Raw genomic sequence first — 18335 nt, 5'->3', positions numbered from 1 at the left:
TTGCAGCACGTTACAGTAAATTAAATTTGGCCACTTCATTCTTTGGTAGTAATGATGATATCAGAGGCTAAAAGTGATTACATCTATTTCCTAATTCTTTGGATCACTCATATGATCCTTGAACAATCTTAATCAGCTGGTCCTCTGGTCATATAATCAGTCTTTTTTTGTCCTTGCTGCATTCTGTGTAAAAACTTAGCATCCATCAGTAGTAAAGAGTAACCAATGTTTTGAGGAAGTGCTTGTACTGCACTCAACCCCAGTGTTTAACAAACTATTGTAGCGGCCTGCAGACCTAGTCGCAGAGTGACCCACAAAATGGCAGATAAACGCAGCAACTGTGTGGACCTGGGGGTGGCGGGAATGCCAGCCAATCCCAGGCTGGCGGTCTGATGACGTGGTGCCCTGACATCAGCACCTGGGGCCTGTATAAATGTGATGGCCAGAGCAATAAATCAGTCTCGACTTCAAGCCTTTGGTGTGCTTGTCGTTCTTCTCCACGCTTGCGTAGCGCAAACGTTACGTTGGTAACCCTGACAGGTCCAACTGGAAGTTGGACTTGAAGATGACAGATCAGACGGATGCAGCAACTATCCACACCGTCTCACTCGGCTCCTAATGTTTTGAATGTCGCAACCATGTGTGGTTCAAGCAGGCCGAGGCTCAGTTCCAGCTTTGACACATCACTGCTAATGGCACCCGCTACTTCTGCGTCGTAAGCGCACTCAATCAAGACACAGCAGCAAGGGTCGTAGACTTCCTTTGGCAACCACCGGAGCAAGCCAAATATGCAGCCCTCAAAGAGCTGTTAACCCAGACTTTCGGGCTCTCCCAGCATGAAAGTGCCATCCAATTGCTGCATATGGACGGATTGGGGAACAGGGCCCCATTTGCCCTAATGAGCTAAATGCTTGCTTTGACCAAGGGCCACAAGCCTTGCCTGCTCTTCGAGCAGATTTCTCTGGAACAACTGTCTGAGGATATCTGACAAGGGCTTCAGTGACCCTCAGAGGTTGGCAGCCCGGGTGGACATGCTCTGGAGAGCGAAGAGGGATACCAGTACTGTTGTAGACCAGATCGGCAAACCCCACTCACAGCTGTTAAACCAAGACCAGCAGAGAGGCAAGTCAATACCCTGGTCCAATTCTGCTATTATCAGCAATGGAGTGTGGAGGCCCTTCATTGCTGCCCACCCTGTGGGTTTCTGGGAAACACCCTGGTCAACCGTCGTTGATGACCGCAGCAGTTGGCCCACGTGATAGCCTCCTCTATGTTTAGGACTCCTTGTCGGGCAAGCATTTCCTGGTTGACATCAGTGCTGAGATAAGCATCATGCCCACCCCACCCCCCCCACCCCAGACCTTGACACCTGCAAGTAGGGCCCAGCGTTGAGAGCAGTTAACGGATCCTCCATCCAAACTTTTGGTATCCGCACCATCCCCCCCTTCGGTTTGGCACCAGCTGGTTTACGTGGACTTTCACCCTCGTGACAGTGGTGCAACCACTCCTCGGGGACGACTTTCTTCGTGCCCACTACCCACTCGTAGATCTCAAAGGATGTCTTTTGGTGCACGCCAGAATTATTCAAACTCTACCTCTGGGGGAAGTCAAGCTACCTGCACCCCACCTTGACTCTATAATGCTTTCCGACAACAAGTTCCCCCGCATCCTGGCAGAATTTCCCTCAATAGTGTCACCACAGTTCTCCGCGGCTGAGCCAAAGGGGTAAGGCATCACATTCTGACTGAGGGCCCCACACTCCATGCCAGAGCATGCTGGCTCCCTCCCGAAAAGCTCCGCCTTACTATGGAGAAGTTCAAGAAAATGGAGGAGCTAGCGATAGTGCCCCCTGGGCCTCCCCCCTCCACATGATGCTGGAAAGAGCGGGGGGGGGGGGGTGTGGAGGCCAATTTTGTAAATTCCTTTCAAATGGTTAAGAGTCATTTTCAAAAATGCAGTCTTCAAATCTGCTTTGTAGTTTTCTTTCAATTAATGTCTATGTAATCCATCGATGTTTTCCTGGAAGTATTGGCTTTTTTGTTTGTTTCCATTGTTAGAAAAATGAATTGGAGGGCAGAATTGTGACAGCAACATAATGTACAGGAAGACTCTTCATCAATAAGCATCAATTAATTTCACATGTCTATTATATTCATGCATTCTAATAGCTATCAGACTTCACAAATTCAAAGTCCAATAAATTTGGGCATGTCACCAAATTGAACAAAGTTGCTGATTTGCTCCAGATACTTAAATTTATATGAATGCACTTCCAGAGTAAGGGAAAATAAATAACAATGTTTGTAGTTGTGACCATTTGTGCTCACCGTTCTTTTTCCATTTTCTTTCTTTCACATGTACACTGACTCACTCAGCAGGGCCCTAGTAGACCAGACTATATGACATCATCCAGATGTCACAACATTAACAGGAGAAGAGGCCTATCCAACGTTGATGAAGGATTTTGACCCAAAATGTTGAGCATTCTTTTTCTCCCACTGATGCTCCTTGATCCACCGGTGTCTTCTAGCAGATTGTTTGTTGACGTTTGTCCATTAATTCACGCAATCCTATTGTTCTCCCCATTCCCCCCTCTCCTCCACCTCAATGTTCCATTGACCAACTTACTTCTGTCTTTCTGATCTAATGAAGGGTCGACTGTCTTCTCTTTCCACAGATGCTTCTCTACAGGTTGAGTTTTTAAAAAATTTCGATGTACAGCACTTTAACGGAGCCTTCCGGCCCACGAGCCCATGCCACCCAATTATACCTAAATGATCTACAACCTCTGTAGGGTGGGAGGAAACTGGAGCACCTGGAGGAAATCCATGCAGACACGGGTAGAACATAAAAATTCCTCACAGCACCGGATTCAACCCGGGTCGCTGGCGTTATAACGGCCCCATCATTTCTCTTTGTACTTTCACAACATTGTTAGATGAGAAGTAAGGATTGTATACAAAATCATTATTTTGATGAACCTTTTATTTTTTTTGTTATGACATGCTCACTTACCATTACCACTCCATTCCTTGAAGGATTGATTATGTTAAGTCATATTTCAAAACTCTGACAAAGTCCTTTGCTTTTTTCCCCAAAGAAAAATATCACAGCTGAAAGTCTCGAAAAAGGCAAGGTTTTTGTCCTACAGCCCCAAGGTAGAACAAACCTAAAGGTAAGAACAACAACTCTAGTTCTCTTGCCAGTGGAATTAAATGACACTCTGAAGGGCCAATGCAAAGAAGTAGTATTCTGGAAGTAAAACCTCAGGCATTCTCAGTATGAGATATTATTTGAGATAGATAGTCTATTTTTGACTATTGGAAAACTGATCAGTGAAGCAAGCTGATAGTTTTCCATTGCAATGTCATTGAAAGCCTACCTGATCCAATACTCTGAGGTACCTGCATTATTTAAGTTCAACAGACAAACTGCTGGCATGCAAACCTGTCCAGCATTTGACAAGAGAAATCTACCAGCCACTAGCATTTACGAGGCACCTTTGAAATGGGTGGCAGTTTGTAGTGCAGCCTCACAGCTACAATAACCTAAGTTTGATCTGACCTTGGGCACTGTCCTTGTGAAGCTTATACGATTTTCTTGTGACAATGGGTTTCCTTGGGATGCTGTCATTTCCTTCCACACCAATGACATGCATGGATGTTTATTGATTGTTGTAACTTCACCCATTGGTGCAGGAAAGTGGCAAAAAGAGTCTGAAAGTGCAGATCTGTTGCCATTTTCAATCCCAGACTGACTCTTAAGAATTCCAGCAATCCATCCAATTAAGGGCAGTTAAAGAGTCGTTGAGTTTTACAGCACGGCAACTCGTCAATGTTGACTATGCTGTCTACTTAAGGTAACTCCGATTGCCAATGTTTGGCCCATATCCCTTCAAACCTTTCCTATCCATGCCCCTGTCTAAATATATTTTAAGCAGTACAATTGTACCCATCTCTACTACATCCTCTGGCAGCTCATTTTGTTTACCCACCACCCTCTGTGTGGAAGAAATGTTGTTCATGTCCTCAAGTTCCATTCAACTTCTCATCAAGATCTGAATAAATGAAGATGTAATTGTTACCATCTACAAAAGGAAAGGCGATCGATCCAAATGTGGAAACTATCATGGAATTTCCCTGTTAGCAACAGCAGGAAAGATCCTTTCCCACATTCTTAATAACCGGCTCAAGCCTTTAACCGAGAAGATCCTTCTGCAGACAGAAGTCAGTTTTAGACCATCACGTGGAGCAATCAATATGATCTACACCATGCTACAACTGCAAGAAAAATGTTGTGTTGTGGTTGCCCCAACTTTGTTCACTTTATTACAGCAAACATCCACATTATCAAGGATGATCTACCCCCAAGGAATTGAAATTCTCTGCAGAACTGATGGCAGACTTTTCATTCTTGCCCATTCCCAAGTTTCCTCATTGAGTTCCAATATGCAACAGTGTTGCAGCTCTCTCAAAATACCACCTACAAAAGATTCTGACTGCCTTCGACCATGCATTCACAAAACTTAGACTTACCATAAATTCTAAGAAGTCTTAAATCATCTATCAACTATCACCAACTAAGACAAATAGGATAGAACTTGGCAAAACAACCCTGGAAAATGTGGACCACTTTCCTTATCTTGGAAGTCACCTTTCTTCCAATGTTGACCTTAATGACAAGATCCAACATCATCTTAAATGCGCTGGAACAGATTTTGGATGTTTCCAAATAAGAGTCTTTTATGATTGTGACTTTGAATGAAAAACATCCCTCCCACCCCACCCCACCCCACCCCCTATTAATCTACCCCCACCAAAATAAAGAAGAAAGGAAAGATGGAGGAGAATAATTAAAACAATACATTTAGATGTGTTACAAGACCAGAGGACCACAAAACCCAACAGCAATAGATATTTACCACGACAAATGGTGACTTAAAGAAAAGTTGCTTTAATTATCTTTAAACATTAAAATAGAATCAAACTTTAACTTATCTCTATTGACTTAATTAACCTAACTTAACTCCCTTCTAATTCTAGTGCACGTGTATGTAATGTAATGTTCAGAAAAGTTATTTAATTCACAGTCCAATCTCACTTCTCATTCCTCCAAGTTCACTGGTTGTAGGCAATTCTTGTACTGTGCACAGAATTTAACATTTATAAAGTTCACCAGGCTTTGGTGCTTGAAAGGTAAATGGTTATTGCTCAGGAATGTTGTTGGTTTTCGGAGAGAGATTTGTTGTTCCTTTTTAATCAGCCACTTCAGTGTCATGCTGACAAAACTTGCCCCTTCAGGGTTCTCCAGATGAAAACCTGTTTCTTTCAGGTCACTACAGAGTTCCTTTTTGTTTCCCTTATTCCAAATGAAACATTAGTCTGCCAGTCCTCTCCTCTTGCATGAACCATAAAGGCTTTGACCAGCCCATCTTACAACTGGGCTTTCCATAAGCTTGCCAACTTGTCCTGTTCCAGTCCAAGCTACTTCTGCTGGCTGAAACACTGTTCAAGTGATCTCTTTCTCAGAGAGAAAGCCTGTTTGACTATCTCTGCTTGAAAACCACCTGATCCTCTTACAACAGCAATGGCTCTGACATGCTCTTTCATCTGTTGCGTTTTTCAAATAACGATCCATTAGTGAAGTCTCTTGAGAACTCTTCAAAGCTCTTGCAAAAGCTCGAGTCAATATATCTACCATGGGGCAGAGCTCCAGTATTTTAAATAAGATCTGTTTTAAAGTGTTTGTATGTGATCTACTCTAACAGACCTTTCCCAATTTATCTCCCAAAAACATATCTATATACTCTATGTACTCTGTCACAAATGTGTCGTGGTTTGGGACCACACCACCCATGTATGGGAAAAATTTTAACAATTAATACACATCCAGTCCATGTAGAAGCTCCAAACTTTAACAAAAATATTTTGTAGATTATATGTTATTTTCTCTAAAGGAAAACATAACCTCATCTCCGCATGCCAATGTTGAATATTCAATTGAATCTCATTCTTCCATGTAATTGCAAGACATTTCCTAGCGACTGCTAAAGTCAACCTCAGAAAAGCAATTTGGGATTTATCTAATTTCAACTATAAACACAATGATTTAATATTACCCAATAAAAATATTGTAGGGTCTAATGTAATTTTAAATTTAAACATAATTTCCAAAAATTCTTTAATTTTATTCCAAAAGGGTTTAACTGTCTCATATAGCCAAACTGAATGTAAGAAGGTTCCTACTTCCTTATGACATCTAAAACATGAATCTGAAGTGATATATTTAAATTTATTTAATTTCTCAGGAGTTAAATCTTCACCTATCAACATCCACTCTTCCGGGGGATAGTTATCCCTAAGTCTTTCTCCCATTCCACTTTAGTCTTATCTACATCTGGCTTGGGAGTTTTAGCCTGCAATAAATTATAAATATTTGATATGAGACCCTTCTTAGTACCATTAGTAAATAAACTCTCAAATTTAGATCTTCTTGGAAGACACAAAGTACGCCCAAAGTTTTCCAACAATAAAGCTTTAACTTGATAATAAGTTTTAAAAAAAAAGTACTCAAAGGTACACTATATTTCTCTCTCATTCTTTGAAAAGAAATAAAATGTCCTGCCTTATAGCAATCTTCTACCAATTTCACTCCATTTTGTTCCCATAACTTCAATAATTGATTATTAACTATAAATGGTAAAAGTTTATTTTGAAATAAAGGTGTCTTAGATGAGATTTTACCTTCCATGCCTGATTGTTCATTCTTATTTATCCATAACTCAAGCAGATGCTTCAATACCATCAAGTTATAACTACGTAATAACTGAGAATTCCATCGATAAATAAATTGATCCATCCTCTTTTCACCAATCTGAGATAATTCAATAGCGGCCCAAACCAAAGGAGTATCCACTTGAAACATTCTACTTATAAATTTTAATTGAGCCGATTCATAATAGTGCTGAAGGTTAGGTAGTTGTAGACCACCCAATGCATATTTCCATGTTAATTTTTGTAATGAAACTCTCGCTATTTTGTCTTTCCACAAAATCTTTCTTATCAAGGAGTTAATATCCTTAAAAAATTTATAAGGTATCTTACATGGAATAGATTGAAACAAATATTGAATTTGAGGAAAAATATTCATCTTGATACAATTCACCCTTCCTATTAATGTTATTAGTAAGTCCTTCCACTTATTCAAATCATCTTTAATTCTAGTCAATAATAGTAAATAATTCAATGTAAATAAATGATCATAATTATTATCAATTATAATACCCAAATATTTAATACAATCAGACCATCTAAACTTCACAATATGTCTACATGACGAATAATCCATCTACGCCAAAGGCATAACTTCTCCCAACTTTCGAAACCAATGTATTGTGGTGGAAGCCAATGAGATCTTCATTTATTATGTGTAGATTCCTTTGACATGATGTTCCCACTAAGTATTAACTAGCAATTAATGGATTGTCCCACAACTTTCATCAGTGTTACAGGAGTGGTTTGGAAAAACATTCACATGGCAGGCACCATTGGTTAAGAGATGAAGAGCCAAAGCTGAAGGTCAGGATGCAAATTGACTGGCAGGTGTACATGGTTTTGCTTGGAAGTAGGAGGCAATTGGAATAAAGGAAGCATAATTGAATTAACTGGTAGTGAAAAATTGTCAAGGTCTCCTGGTTTTCACTCAACATTGTAGTGGCCTTGACTTGGAAAATGATGACAGCATTGCAAATGTATTAAAAAGCAATAATCTGAACTGTGGGCACATCAGAAGCATAGAAAGTGTGGAGGGACATTTCCTAGGTTCTTTGTGGAATGATGACAGTTGATACTGCATCACAAATTAAGTTATGAAACAGTATTTTTGTTGAACATATAATCAGAGGTGGAAATGCATAAATTGGGATGAATAAAAAATTATAGATGAGTTAAATGATTTGGGAATCTCACTAAACCCACAATTGGGAAACCCACCTAACTTACATTATTGGCATATAAAAAAAACAGAACTGAAGAAAAAAGGATGTTTGTCTTCGTCGTAAAAGCACCAAACACCCACGACAATAATATTCAATAATCTGCTTTTCACCTCTTCATGCTCTTGGTCCAATTACTGGAGCCCAGTTTCTTGCACACCTTCTAACGTATTGGAATCCCAGTTCTCACATTCCATTCTACACTCCAGGACCTCAGTTCCTGTGCTCTTTCCAATATACTGGGGGCACCATTCCACTCACTGGGGCCCCCGTTCCCATTCTCCTCGTAAACTTCTCTGGTTCACTGGAAAATTTATGTGAATTAAAAGTGTGTTTTGGGTGTTAATAATCATGACATCCAAGAGATGGGAAAATCTGCCAATCTAGCACCTCCGTTGACCAAAGGATGCCAGTCTCTCAAGAGTTATCCTGTAGTAAATGCAAGTACCTTAGAATAATGCACCAACTTTTGACAAATCAATGGGCAGAACACAGAACCAATTATCAGGTAAAATTGGGTTTTGGTGAAGGGTCAAGAAAAAGTTCAGGGCCTGAATTTATAAATTGTGTGATTATCAGTCGTAAGATATTTGGCTCAGTCTTTCATGAGGGCTTAAGGCTGAATAGGCTTGGTCTTTATACCCTGGAGCCCTTCAGGTCCCCTCTTAAACCTTTCCTCTCGCTCCTTAAATCGATGCTCCTTAGTTCCAGAATCACTTGGGAAATTAGTGGGCAATAGACAACTCCCACCAGTGATTTTTTTTCCCCGCTTTACTATCCTACTCCACTGGAATCAACATTCTACTCCTTAGATCTTATATTGTCTCTCACTATTTCCCTGATCTCTTCCTTGATTAAGAGCACCACCCCACCTCCTTTACCATCCTGTCTATCTTACTCTTGAAAATTTAATACCCTTGAAAGTTTAATTCCCAATCATGCCCATCTTGCAACCATGTTTCTGTGATGGCCACTAAATCATATGCCTGGGTACTGATTTGCACCTCAAATTCACCAACCTGGTTTCTAATACTACGGGCATCCAGATAAAGTGCCCTTATGCTCATTGTCCTTTTAGAATCTAGTGACTTCTGTAACCTTTGCTTTTGACTTTTCTGCCCTCTATTTTTCTTTTTCTCTACTCTGTCTTTGGTCTCAAGAAACTGAAACCCTCCCTCCTGTTCAAGCCACATATTCATTCCAACTGTTCTGGTATTTCTACTTTGACAAACTCAGGGCACTGGCAATTCATGGTTTTTAGATTTCAATTTCCCAAAAACCTCTCATCTGGCAGATGGCTGCTTGTTTGAACAGGTGTAAACATTCCATTTTCAGTCTTTTCAATTGACAACAATAACTCTGGGTTTTATGGCCTTTAGGTGCCTTTGTGTCTGCTAAAAAGGTGTGTGTGTGTTTTTTCCCTGTTCCAAACCCCCACAGTAATTTGACTAAATTATAATATGTTACAACACCTCATTAGGATTAAAATGCAGAGCCAAATTCCAAAGATAAAGGGAAAAAATACAAATCCTGATCATCTGAATTAGAAACATAAAATGTAAGTCACCCATACACTTTGGCCAGAACACACTTACATGCTTCACTTTTCATCTCATTGACAACAAAATGTTTGAGGCATGCGTGATTAAATGGATGTGAATGAGTATCGAACTCACAAATCCCTTTTCTTTAATGAGAAACGCACTTAGCTCTGTTTGTCTTCCAAACACTGATTGCTAATGTGTTGGACACTACTGATCTGTGAGAGGCAGGGAGAGCAGCAAATGATCATGGTATTTATATAATCTGGGGGACCTGAGGGGCTCCAGGGTATAAAGACTGAGCCTATTCAGCCTTAACCCCTCATAAAAGACTGAGCCAAATATCTTACGATTGATAATCACACAATTTTTCATATAATCTGGGGGACCAGCAACAGAAGAAGAGCAGGTGGACAGGTGCTATGTTTGCTTTCAAGGGGTAGAATATGCAAATGAAAAATAGTGGGACTATTAATCAGGAAACAAACGGTAAGGCTGCAGAGAAGCCTGGAGCTGGGAGAACAATGATCCAAGTTCCTGCAGTGCAATCTTTGGAGTCACAGAATGACTGGGGTACAGGAGCAGCAAGTAGAAGAATCCCTTGGTTAGTAAATGGCCAACACCACCTCTTATTTGTGCATGGAGGTTTCATTAATTAGTGCCCTTGCAGTGACCCATGATTTATATCATTTTAGTTTTAGTGACCTATGCTGTCCAGATGATATGAATCAATTAACTCCTGGGAGCAGTTGTCTGGTTGATCACTGCATGTTTTGTGTCACGTTTTCCATTTTGGAGGCAATTCATTCAATTCTGCTGAAAGCAGAACTCTGTTGGATGAGATTAAGCAGCTGTGTAATTGTCTATTTAACATGATCTTCTTGTTTAATGGTGGATTTTCTGATGCTGGGTTTTATTTGTGTACATTAAACAAACAGTTGACTTGCTTGTTAAAAAAACCAATGCTGCAACCAAAAAAAAACCCCGGAAAATTGAATTATTTCTCTGCAACAATATCATAGAAGACTGAAAATGCACAGCATGCTCACAGGCAACTCCAAGAAGGAAGTTGAAGGACCAGATTTTCCCACCAAGTCAATGCCCACTGTAAAAGCAGAAGTACCAAACTTGCTGGTAACAACTTGCCATCTGTGCTACTACATTGGTCTCACAGCATTTCCCCAATACTTGGTCTGGGGTGTCTTCCAACCAGTAAGGGCACAGGGAGAAGAATGCCATTTTTTCGAATGGAGAGAATCATCCAGGCTGAAGAAATACTACAAGGCGATTATTTATTTATTAATTGGATTTGGTTAAATGTAAGTGTACCTTAGTTTTTTTTTGTTTTCTAAATTTTTATTAATGATTTTAAAGTATTTTAATTATTTCAATTACAGAAGTTTTTAAATACTTTTGAGTATCCTGGATATCAGAAGTAGTCAGAAACATTCACAGGTTTGACAGCTGGCTCAGCCTGACAAGCAAAGCAGTGCTTTGCCTACAGCAAGTTCTGGCCCAATGTTTTAACTGGAACCTTTCATAAAGCCTGTGATCAGATCTTTTGTTCCCATTCAGTTCTTGCATTGTCCGCAGGCAAGAGTTACAATAATCTCGTGTGATTATTTAGCTTTGAACGGCCCGTTGAGGGAGCTGACAGTGGTTTTATTTGAAATCCCATGACTGCGGGTCTGCACCCAAGATGGCGGTGCCTATTAATCGGCAGCAGCCACGAGGGGCTGCAGACTTCGGGGAAGCAGAGGACTGGAGCAGGACACCAGAGGATGGGAAGATCACCCTCCTTCTTGAGGGAAAAGTGAAGACACGACCCGCGGGGATGGTGACCACGGCGGCGGACCAGTGAAGGGGCTCTGCGGCTAGGGGACCAGGGTATGCGGCGGGCTGCTGGTGACTCGAGGAATTCATAGAAGTTGTGGGCTGCTGGAGACTGCTGTCGGGAGACTCGCATTGTTCTGCGGACGGCTGGAGTCTGTCCCGAACAGTCTGGAGGGGTACCAGGTATTGGAACCAGGATGTAAGGAGGTGCCGAGGACGCTGAAGGGTTCGGATCTGGAGCTTGGGTTGCCAGTGGTTTGGACTGGACTCTGGCTATGGGGCTATGTAAGGGCTGGAGTTGAATCTACAGACACTCAGTGACTCTGGGGGGTCTCTCTTTTGCTTCTCTCTCTCTTTCTCTCACTCTCTCTCTCTCTCTCTCTCTCTCTCTCTCTCTCTCTCTCTACTACCAGAGGTGAATCTGTCTGCCTTGAAGCAGGCAAAAAGAAATTTCATATAATACGACACTGTTTTATTACTATGACAATAAATTAAATATTGAATCTTGATTTTTGGAAAGAAACCAAGATACCGAATGCTTTGAGCAGAAGACCCTGCAATGGATATTTTCATGGGATCACTGCCTCAAAGGGAAATGAGATGATGGTTTTCAAATATTTTTTGAAGCAGGATAAGGCACATGATAGTCAAGGGGGAAATAGGTTAATATGGATAGATGAGAATGCAGATCTTATGAAACAGGTTTGAAGGGATGAATAGCCTGTGGCCACTTCTGATCTGCATCTGAGTATTTGAAAACTCAGCTCTGGGACCCAGCAGAGTCATGGCCCAAGGAGTGTTTCTCTGTCCTGGTACATTCTTTAGTAGCTACCTGATTGTACAGACAGCTGTACTGGTTCCAGCTGTTGTTACCCCAGCTTGAGAGCATCTATAATTCCCAGTTACACTGGGAAGCTTTTGGCCTGCCTGTATGTTTTAACAGGTGAAAACAAATATATGAATGCGGGCTTCAGCAGCACCTTTATGAAACAATGGTCCTGTTTATCTGCAGGTGTTGCTGTATGACAAGGGGAAAGTTTCAACCCTAAACAGCATAAAGCAGCTTTTACAACATGCCGAAAAGAGCGCTAAAGTGACCATGCCAAGGTAAGGCATCAAGAATAAGCGTGTACATTTTGTAAAGATGCTGGAAATATGAAACAAGAACAAAATGCTGAAACAATCAACAGGGCGTACAGCAACTGTGGAGAGAGAAATGATCACTGTTTCAGAACTTCAGCCCATCATCAGAGCTGGGATAGAGTAAGATGCAACTAAGGAGAGAAAAACTAATTTACATCTCCCTCTTCCAGTTCTGATACAGGCTCGTAGACCTAAAACATTGACCGTTTCTATCTCCACAGCTACTGCCCGGCCAGCTGACTGTTTCAGAGTTTTCTGTTTGAGGGGATTAAGAAGGCATGCCATTGCATGTAAACATCTACAGTCCGAACTTGACTCTCAATTCTCAACACGAGAGGCAAGTCTATCGAAAAGTGAATTGAACACAATGTCCCTTGTTGATTACATATGCTTAGTGAGTTTTAGTGGGAGAATTAGCTAATGTGGCCTGAAATAAGAATGTCTGCTGTGTTGGAAATTAGTTAAAAAGCCTCTGTTTTGTGATTTGTGATAATTTTACTGGGGAAATAAATTAGCAGTGTTATCTCGAAAATAAATCCATGGATGAAAGTTGCCATAGTAACCAGAGGGGAGGATGTGCATTGAAACTCAACAGACAACCACATAAACAGGAACAGATGTGGGTTAGTTGGCCTTTCAAGCCTGCTTCATTATTCATTTGAAACCTGGCTGATCCAACCTTGGCCTCAGCACCACTTTCCCTGTTGTCCATTATTGTAGGATGTTCTGCTTGTGTATCACTAAAGAGACAATTCTCTTTTCCTACTTTGCAGAGGTTAGAGGTGGGGATGATGTGGGAAGGAGGGTTGACAGTAGGAAGTGATGGTTAAGTTGGGGCTCAATACTGGAGAAGATGAAGTTGCAGTGGTTGGGGGAGTGAGATGACAGGGCAGCAAAGGACAGGGAAAAGTGAAGAGGGGCAGAGGATGGAGGGTTATCATCTAGGACAATTAGGATAATTGGGTGTTTGAAGGGATAGTTGGGTGAAGTGGGCAGGGTTAAAGGCTGACAGTAGTCGCAGCTGGATAATTATGGATTTCCTGGCAGATTGCAAGGGGAAAGTTCCCTTAAATAGCTTAAAGATGCATTTGCCATATGTAGAAAAGAAGTCCGCAAAACATTAGAGGTTCATATCTTGCCTAGAGGTTTTCCACCAACTCGCAAATAAGTAATCGCCTTCAAGGTATAAAGGGTATTTGAGCTGAGGCAGGACAATGATCTTTACTGACTTAGGACTTCAGTGTTATGACATGGACATTACAGACTCTTGCACTGATATGAAGCTTCAAGAAGCTCCAGGACCTTCACACCCAAGTCCTTTGGAGAGTCCGAGAGAGATCCAGCAAGGAAAGAGGAGCTTTGGACCATCACATCCGCACCCAACTTCAACCACTTATTTACATTAATCCTATATTTACATTAATCCTACCTTGGCCCATTTTATCCACTCTGCATTTGAAAGTGTTCACACCAGCTCCCATCCATTAGCATCTAGATAAATGATAATGACCTTTAGAGAAGAATACATTTGACCAGTACACGAGATAAACCATTGCTACTCCTCCACCATTGGGTTTGGTTAGCTGGTGCCTCCAGTGGTGCAGTTTTGGATTGTCAACCTATCTTGGGTCAGAACCAAGACCTTGCAACTCCTCAGATAAAACCAAAACAGAACCCACACCAGAGCTTTTTTTGATGTGTTTTTATGAAGACCTCTTCTGCTTATTAGACCCTCATGACCTGCTCTCATTATTAGTTTATCTTTAGCAAGTACTACTCTATTTTGGGTCTGTCACGCTCTGTTTCAACTGCTCAGCTTGTGGCAGCAACCATTCCATTTCCAAACAGCCAAAAGAGCCTGCTACAATCTTTCCTGGTATTATCACAGCTTTCATGAATTCACTAAATATTCCTGGATAACTGCTGTAACAAGCATGAAAGGTTTTGAAAGCAAAGGAGGGTAAAAGACACCAGCTGGATATTTGAAATGGTGAACACCAATTGGAAAAACCCAGTTAAAATTTAACATTGAATTTGAGAGTGCGCATGCACCCACTCTTATATACTGGGAACAAGAATGTGCATAGGCATTTGATTTTTAATTAATTTAGACATAGAGCACTGTAACAGGCCCTTCCGGCCCATGAGTCTGTGCTGCCCACCCCTTACGCTTTTGGAGGGTGTAATAGTGTACACTAACTGTTACGCTAACCGTTCCACTGATGTTTTTCAAAGAATGTTTCAAATATTAGATACATGATGCATATTTGTACATATATGAACAATTCCTTAATATTCTTAGTGATAACTGGCAGGGCCATTTCTCTCCTTGACCTCGGTCTTCTGCGTGCCTCCACAGGGGAGCTACCCACTCTTCATTCTCAATAAGACTGACTGCCCTAATATCAGAACTTAATCATAGAATTCTCCACTGAGGATCAGGAAAGTTAAATTATTATTTGCTCAACATGTAATTTCTAACTTGTATTTGTTTATGATGAGAAATAATATTTCTACTTTCTGATGTTTCCACCACACAGATGCTCAACAAAGAAACAGCTTTATTTCACAAAGCGACTAAGAAGATCAGGGCCACATTATGCTGTGGGAAAGGGAAGGAATAGCTTTAAACTGCTGACTGCAATGGATCTCTAAAACTTACCAGAATATGTCAGTCATTAGTATATCCAATTATCAGTGGCTTTTCTTTGTAACTCTGAATTATCGTCTCTGAATTAAAATAGCATCAAAAACTTCAATCTTAGAAGCCACTGTTCCCGAGAGGTCCTTCATGGTGATAGCTGGAAATCAGAACTAGTAATATTTTCCATGGTGAATTGTCACTATATATCAAGTGCATGTTAAGATTACGTTGTTTTCTTTGGTATATGTTTTGCTGTTGTATGCAGAATACAATTATCAAATGTGATGTAAAATGATTAGAATATAGTGTCAGCAACTTTTACATTTCTGTGTGTTACAATTATTCTCCTTAAACAAATAAAAAACACTTAATTTTTAAAAATTTCTGGCCATTTTTCTCTTTGCTCTCGCTTAGGATCCCATCAACTAGTGTATATTCTGGAGGGAAAGGTTTATGTGTATTTTGGTCAATATGGTTCATAGTGTGAAAAATAAAAAATTTTTAAAAACTAGGTATGATTTTTATCGACAACGGCAGTCGTCCACCTATCTCGGATTAAAGGTCCAGGGAAGGACTATCAACAATCCCCCAACACAGGCTAGTACATTTGGCAGAAAGATGAGTGGAAATATCCTTTGAGATACCCTTTTCCAGCTATCTGATATAAGATTGTTTAAATACTCTGCACTCTTGGTGATGCTAATTCTTCCTTTCTTTCCATCTATTGAGAAACTGCTGCTCTCATTGTTATCCATGCCCAATTAACTCCACCTTTCACACTTTGCTTTCCAGGTAAGTCACAAATGGAATCCGTTGTGTACATACTAAGTTTGTAAATGAAAATAGTTTGTGGTGATCCACTTACGACATCATTGGTGCTCAAAAATGTTGGGCATGTATGGAGGAAAATCTGAACACAAGGGGTTAAGGGTTCACCCATAAGTTGCTTACAAGAACATTCAAGAGTCAATTGCATATTGCTTAAGTGGAGGCAGGGAACCTCAAGGTTGTGATTTATCTGCAGACATGATAAGCTTTGGAATTCTGTGAAACAATGATTAACTTATTGCCAAATGTTGACCATGATAAACTATTGTCAGGTTGACCGCAACAGGAAGCCCACATACAGGAGTGCACTGCCATTTATTGTATATAAACTCTGTTAAAACTGGCTGTGAGCAGAGCAAGGTCAGGCTGGGTGCTGGGCATACTCTCCAAGATATCTTGCCAATAAAACTCTTCCGAAGCGTTACCCTGGTGTCGGGAGTTGATTCTTTCTCTGCAACAGCATGGTGAGCTGAATTGGGTATGAAATCCCAGGACAGTTTTGCCAATGGGCATGATTTCACCCGGACGTGCGTGCCAGTGTGATCTAACCCTGATTAAAGAGAAGGAGCAACAAGCAATCCAGTTTCCAATCTTTCTTAACCTTTATTCAATATCAGCCTGTGTTACAGGTTACGAGGCACATTGATCAGATTGGGCATTTTGGTTTTGGTCATTAATTACTTTCATGGAACAATACATAATTACTCTCAACCATTTAGATTTGAATCACATTGTTTAATGTTTTTAAATTGGTTTTAATTTAGAGATACAGTACGGTAACAGGCCCTTCCACCCAAATGACCAATTAACTTACTAACCTCGTACATCTTTGGAATGTGGGAGCAAACCAGAGTATATAGAGGAATCCCGCACGGACAGGGGGGGACGTTGTAAACACTCCTTACAGACAACATTGGATTCAAACCCTGGTCAGTATAATAGCATTGCATTAACCACTTGGCTAACTGTACCACCCCAAATTATTCTGAGGCAAAGTGTGCAAACAAGTTAAAAAAAGAATTTTATACATCTTGCCTTGAATGGATATTGGAAGCACAAGCCATCAGCATGAGTCACTCTCTCCAATTTATAAATCCTCTTTCAATTATTATATTATGTATGTGTTTTGCTACATTTAGCAGTGCATGTGTAGCTCTAAGCATCTGCTCCTCGCTGATGGATAAGAAGATGAATTACTCCTGACATTTCTGCAGATGTTATCCATGCCACGGTGTAGTCTTGCACGTAGTGAGTTTCATCTATTAATATTTTATTCCTCTGTCCTTTTTCAATTTCTCATTTCAATTTATCTTTCTGTTTCTAACCCAGTCGTGTGAGTGTAAGGAGAATTCTTCAGTCTGCACGACAGTGTTCTGTCCAAAATTATATTCAAGTGGGCTCAATCTAGTTTATAAAAACATAAGAGGTAGGTAGGAGCAAGACCAGGCCATATGGTTCCTTCCTGCCACTTCAGTAAATTAGGGCAATTCAATCTTAACCTCAGCTCCAATTTCCTGACTTAGAGTACCCTCCATAATGTTTGGGACAAAAACACATTTTTTTCCTTTTATTTTCCCATTTTAAATTGAGAATCAAACAATTTACATGTAATTAAAGTCCAGATTTTATTCAAGATTATTTGTACACATTTAGAAATTTCACTTTTTATACCTTTCAGGGCACCATAATATTTGGGACATTTGGATTATGAGTACTTAGGTTTGTTTAATTGCTTTATTGGTGCAGGTATAAGAGAGCTAGGCTTAGCTCTAAGCTTTTGATCACCTTTGGAATCTGTACTTGCCATTTTTCAACATGAAGACCAGAGTTGTACCATTATGAGGTTGAAAACAAAAATAAAACAGTAAGAGTTATCGCCCAAACCTTAGGATTATCAAAATCAATTGTTTGGAACATCATTTAAGAAGAAAGAGCATACTAATGAGGTCAGTAACCAGAAAGGAACTGGTATTCCAAAGAAGACCACCACTGTTGATGACAGAAGAATTCTTGTCGAAATTAAGAAAAATCCCACAAACTCATGTTCAACAGATCAGAAACACTCTTCAGGAGGCAGGTGTGGATTGGTCAATGACTACTATCCACAGAAGACTTCATGAACTGAAATACAGAGGCTACACTGCAAGATGCAAACCACTAGTTAGCCACAGAAAGAATGGCCAGATTACACTTTGCAAATAACTATTTAAAAGAGCCTGCAGAATTCCAGAAAATGGTCCTGTGGGCAGATGAGATCAAGATGAACCTATATCAGAATGACGGCAAGAGCAAAGTGTGGAAGTGGAAAGGAACTGTCTAAGATCTAAAGCATACCACCTTTGCCATGGTTTGC

At 40.5% G+C, this 18335-nt stretch overlaps 1 protein-coding gene and 1 long non-coding RNA gene across 6 annotated transcripts in view; one reads left to right on the top strand and one right to left on the bottom strand.

Moving 5' to 3' along the window:
* The window catches only part of LOC138763518 (uncharacterized), a 34361-nt gene extending 19053 nt beyond the window's left edge, over nucleotides 1-15308 (bottom strand). The window contains exons 1-2 of the long non-coding RNA XR_011357623.1: nucleotides 15173-15308; nucleotides 13940-14001 (exon numbers count right to left, since the gene is read on the bottom strand). This is a non-coding gene — a long non-coding RNA (uncharacterized lncRNA). The remainder of the gene's footprint in view (nucleotides 1-13939; nucleotides 14002-15172) is intronic.
* The window catches only part of LOC138763515 (eIF-2-alpha kinase GCN2-like), a 119449-nt gene extending 103914 nt beyond the window's left edge, over nucleotides 1-15535 (top strand). For all 5 annotated transcript variants that reach the window (XM_069937805.1, XM_069937806.1, XM_069937807.1 and 2 more), the window contains 3 exons: nucleotides 3101-3175; nucleotides 12380-12474; nucleotides 15051-15535. In XM_069937805.1, the coding sequence (XP_069793906.1) occupies nucleotides 3101-3175; nucleotides 12380-12474; nucleotides 15051-15165 (285 nt within the window). In that variant the 3' untranslated portion in view covers nucleotides 15166-15535. The remainder of the gene's footprint in view (nucleotides 1-3100; nucleotides 3176-12379; nucleotides 12475-15050) is intronic.
* The last annotated feature ends 2800 nt before the right edge of the window (nucleotides 15536-18335 follow it).

The sequence above is a fragment of the Narcine bancroftii genome, chromosome 5 (genome assembly GCF_036971445.1).
Source record: "Narcine bancroftii isolate sNarBan1 chromosome 5, sNarBan1.hap1, whole genome shotgun sequence".
In the NCBI taxonomy this organism is placed as follows: domain Eukaryota; kingdom Metazoa; phylum Chordata; class Chondrichthyes; order Torpediniformes; family Narcinidae; genus Narcine; species Narcine bancroftii.
This window is presented reverse-complemented; position numbering and strand designations above follow the sequence as displayed.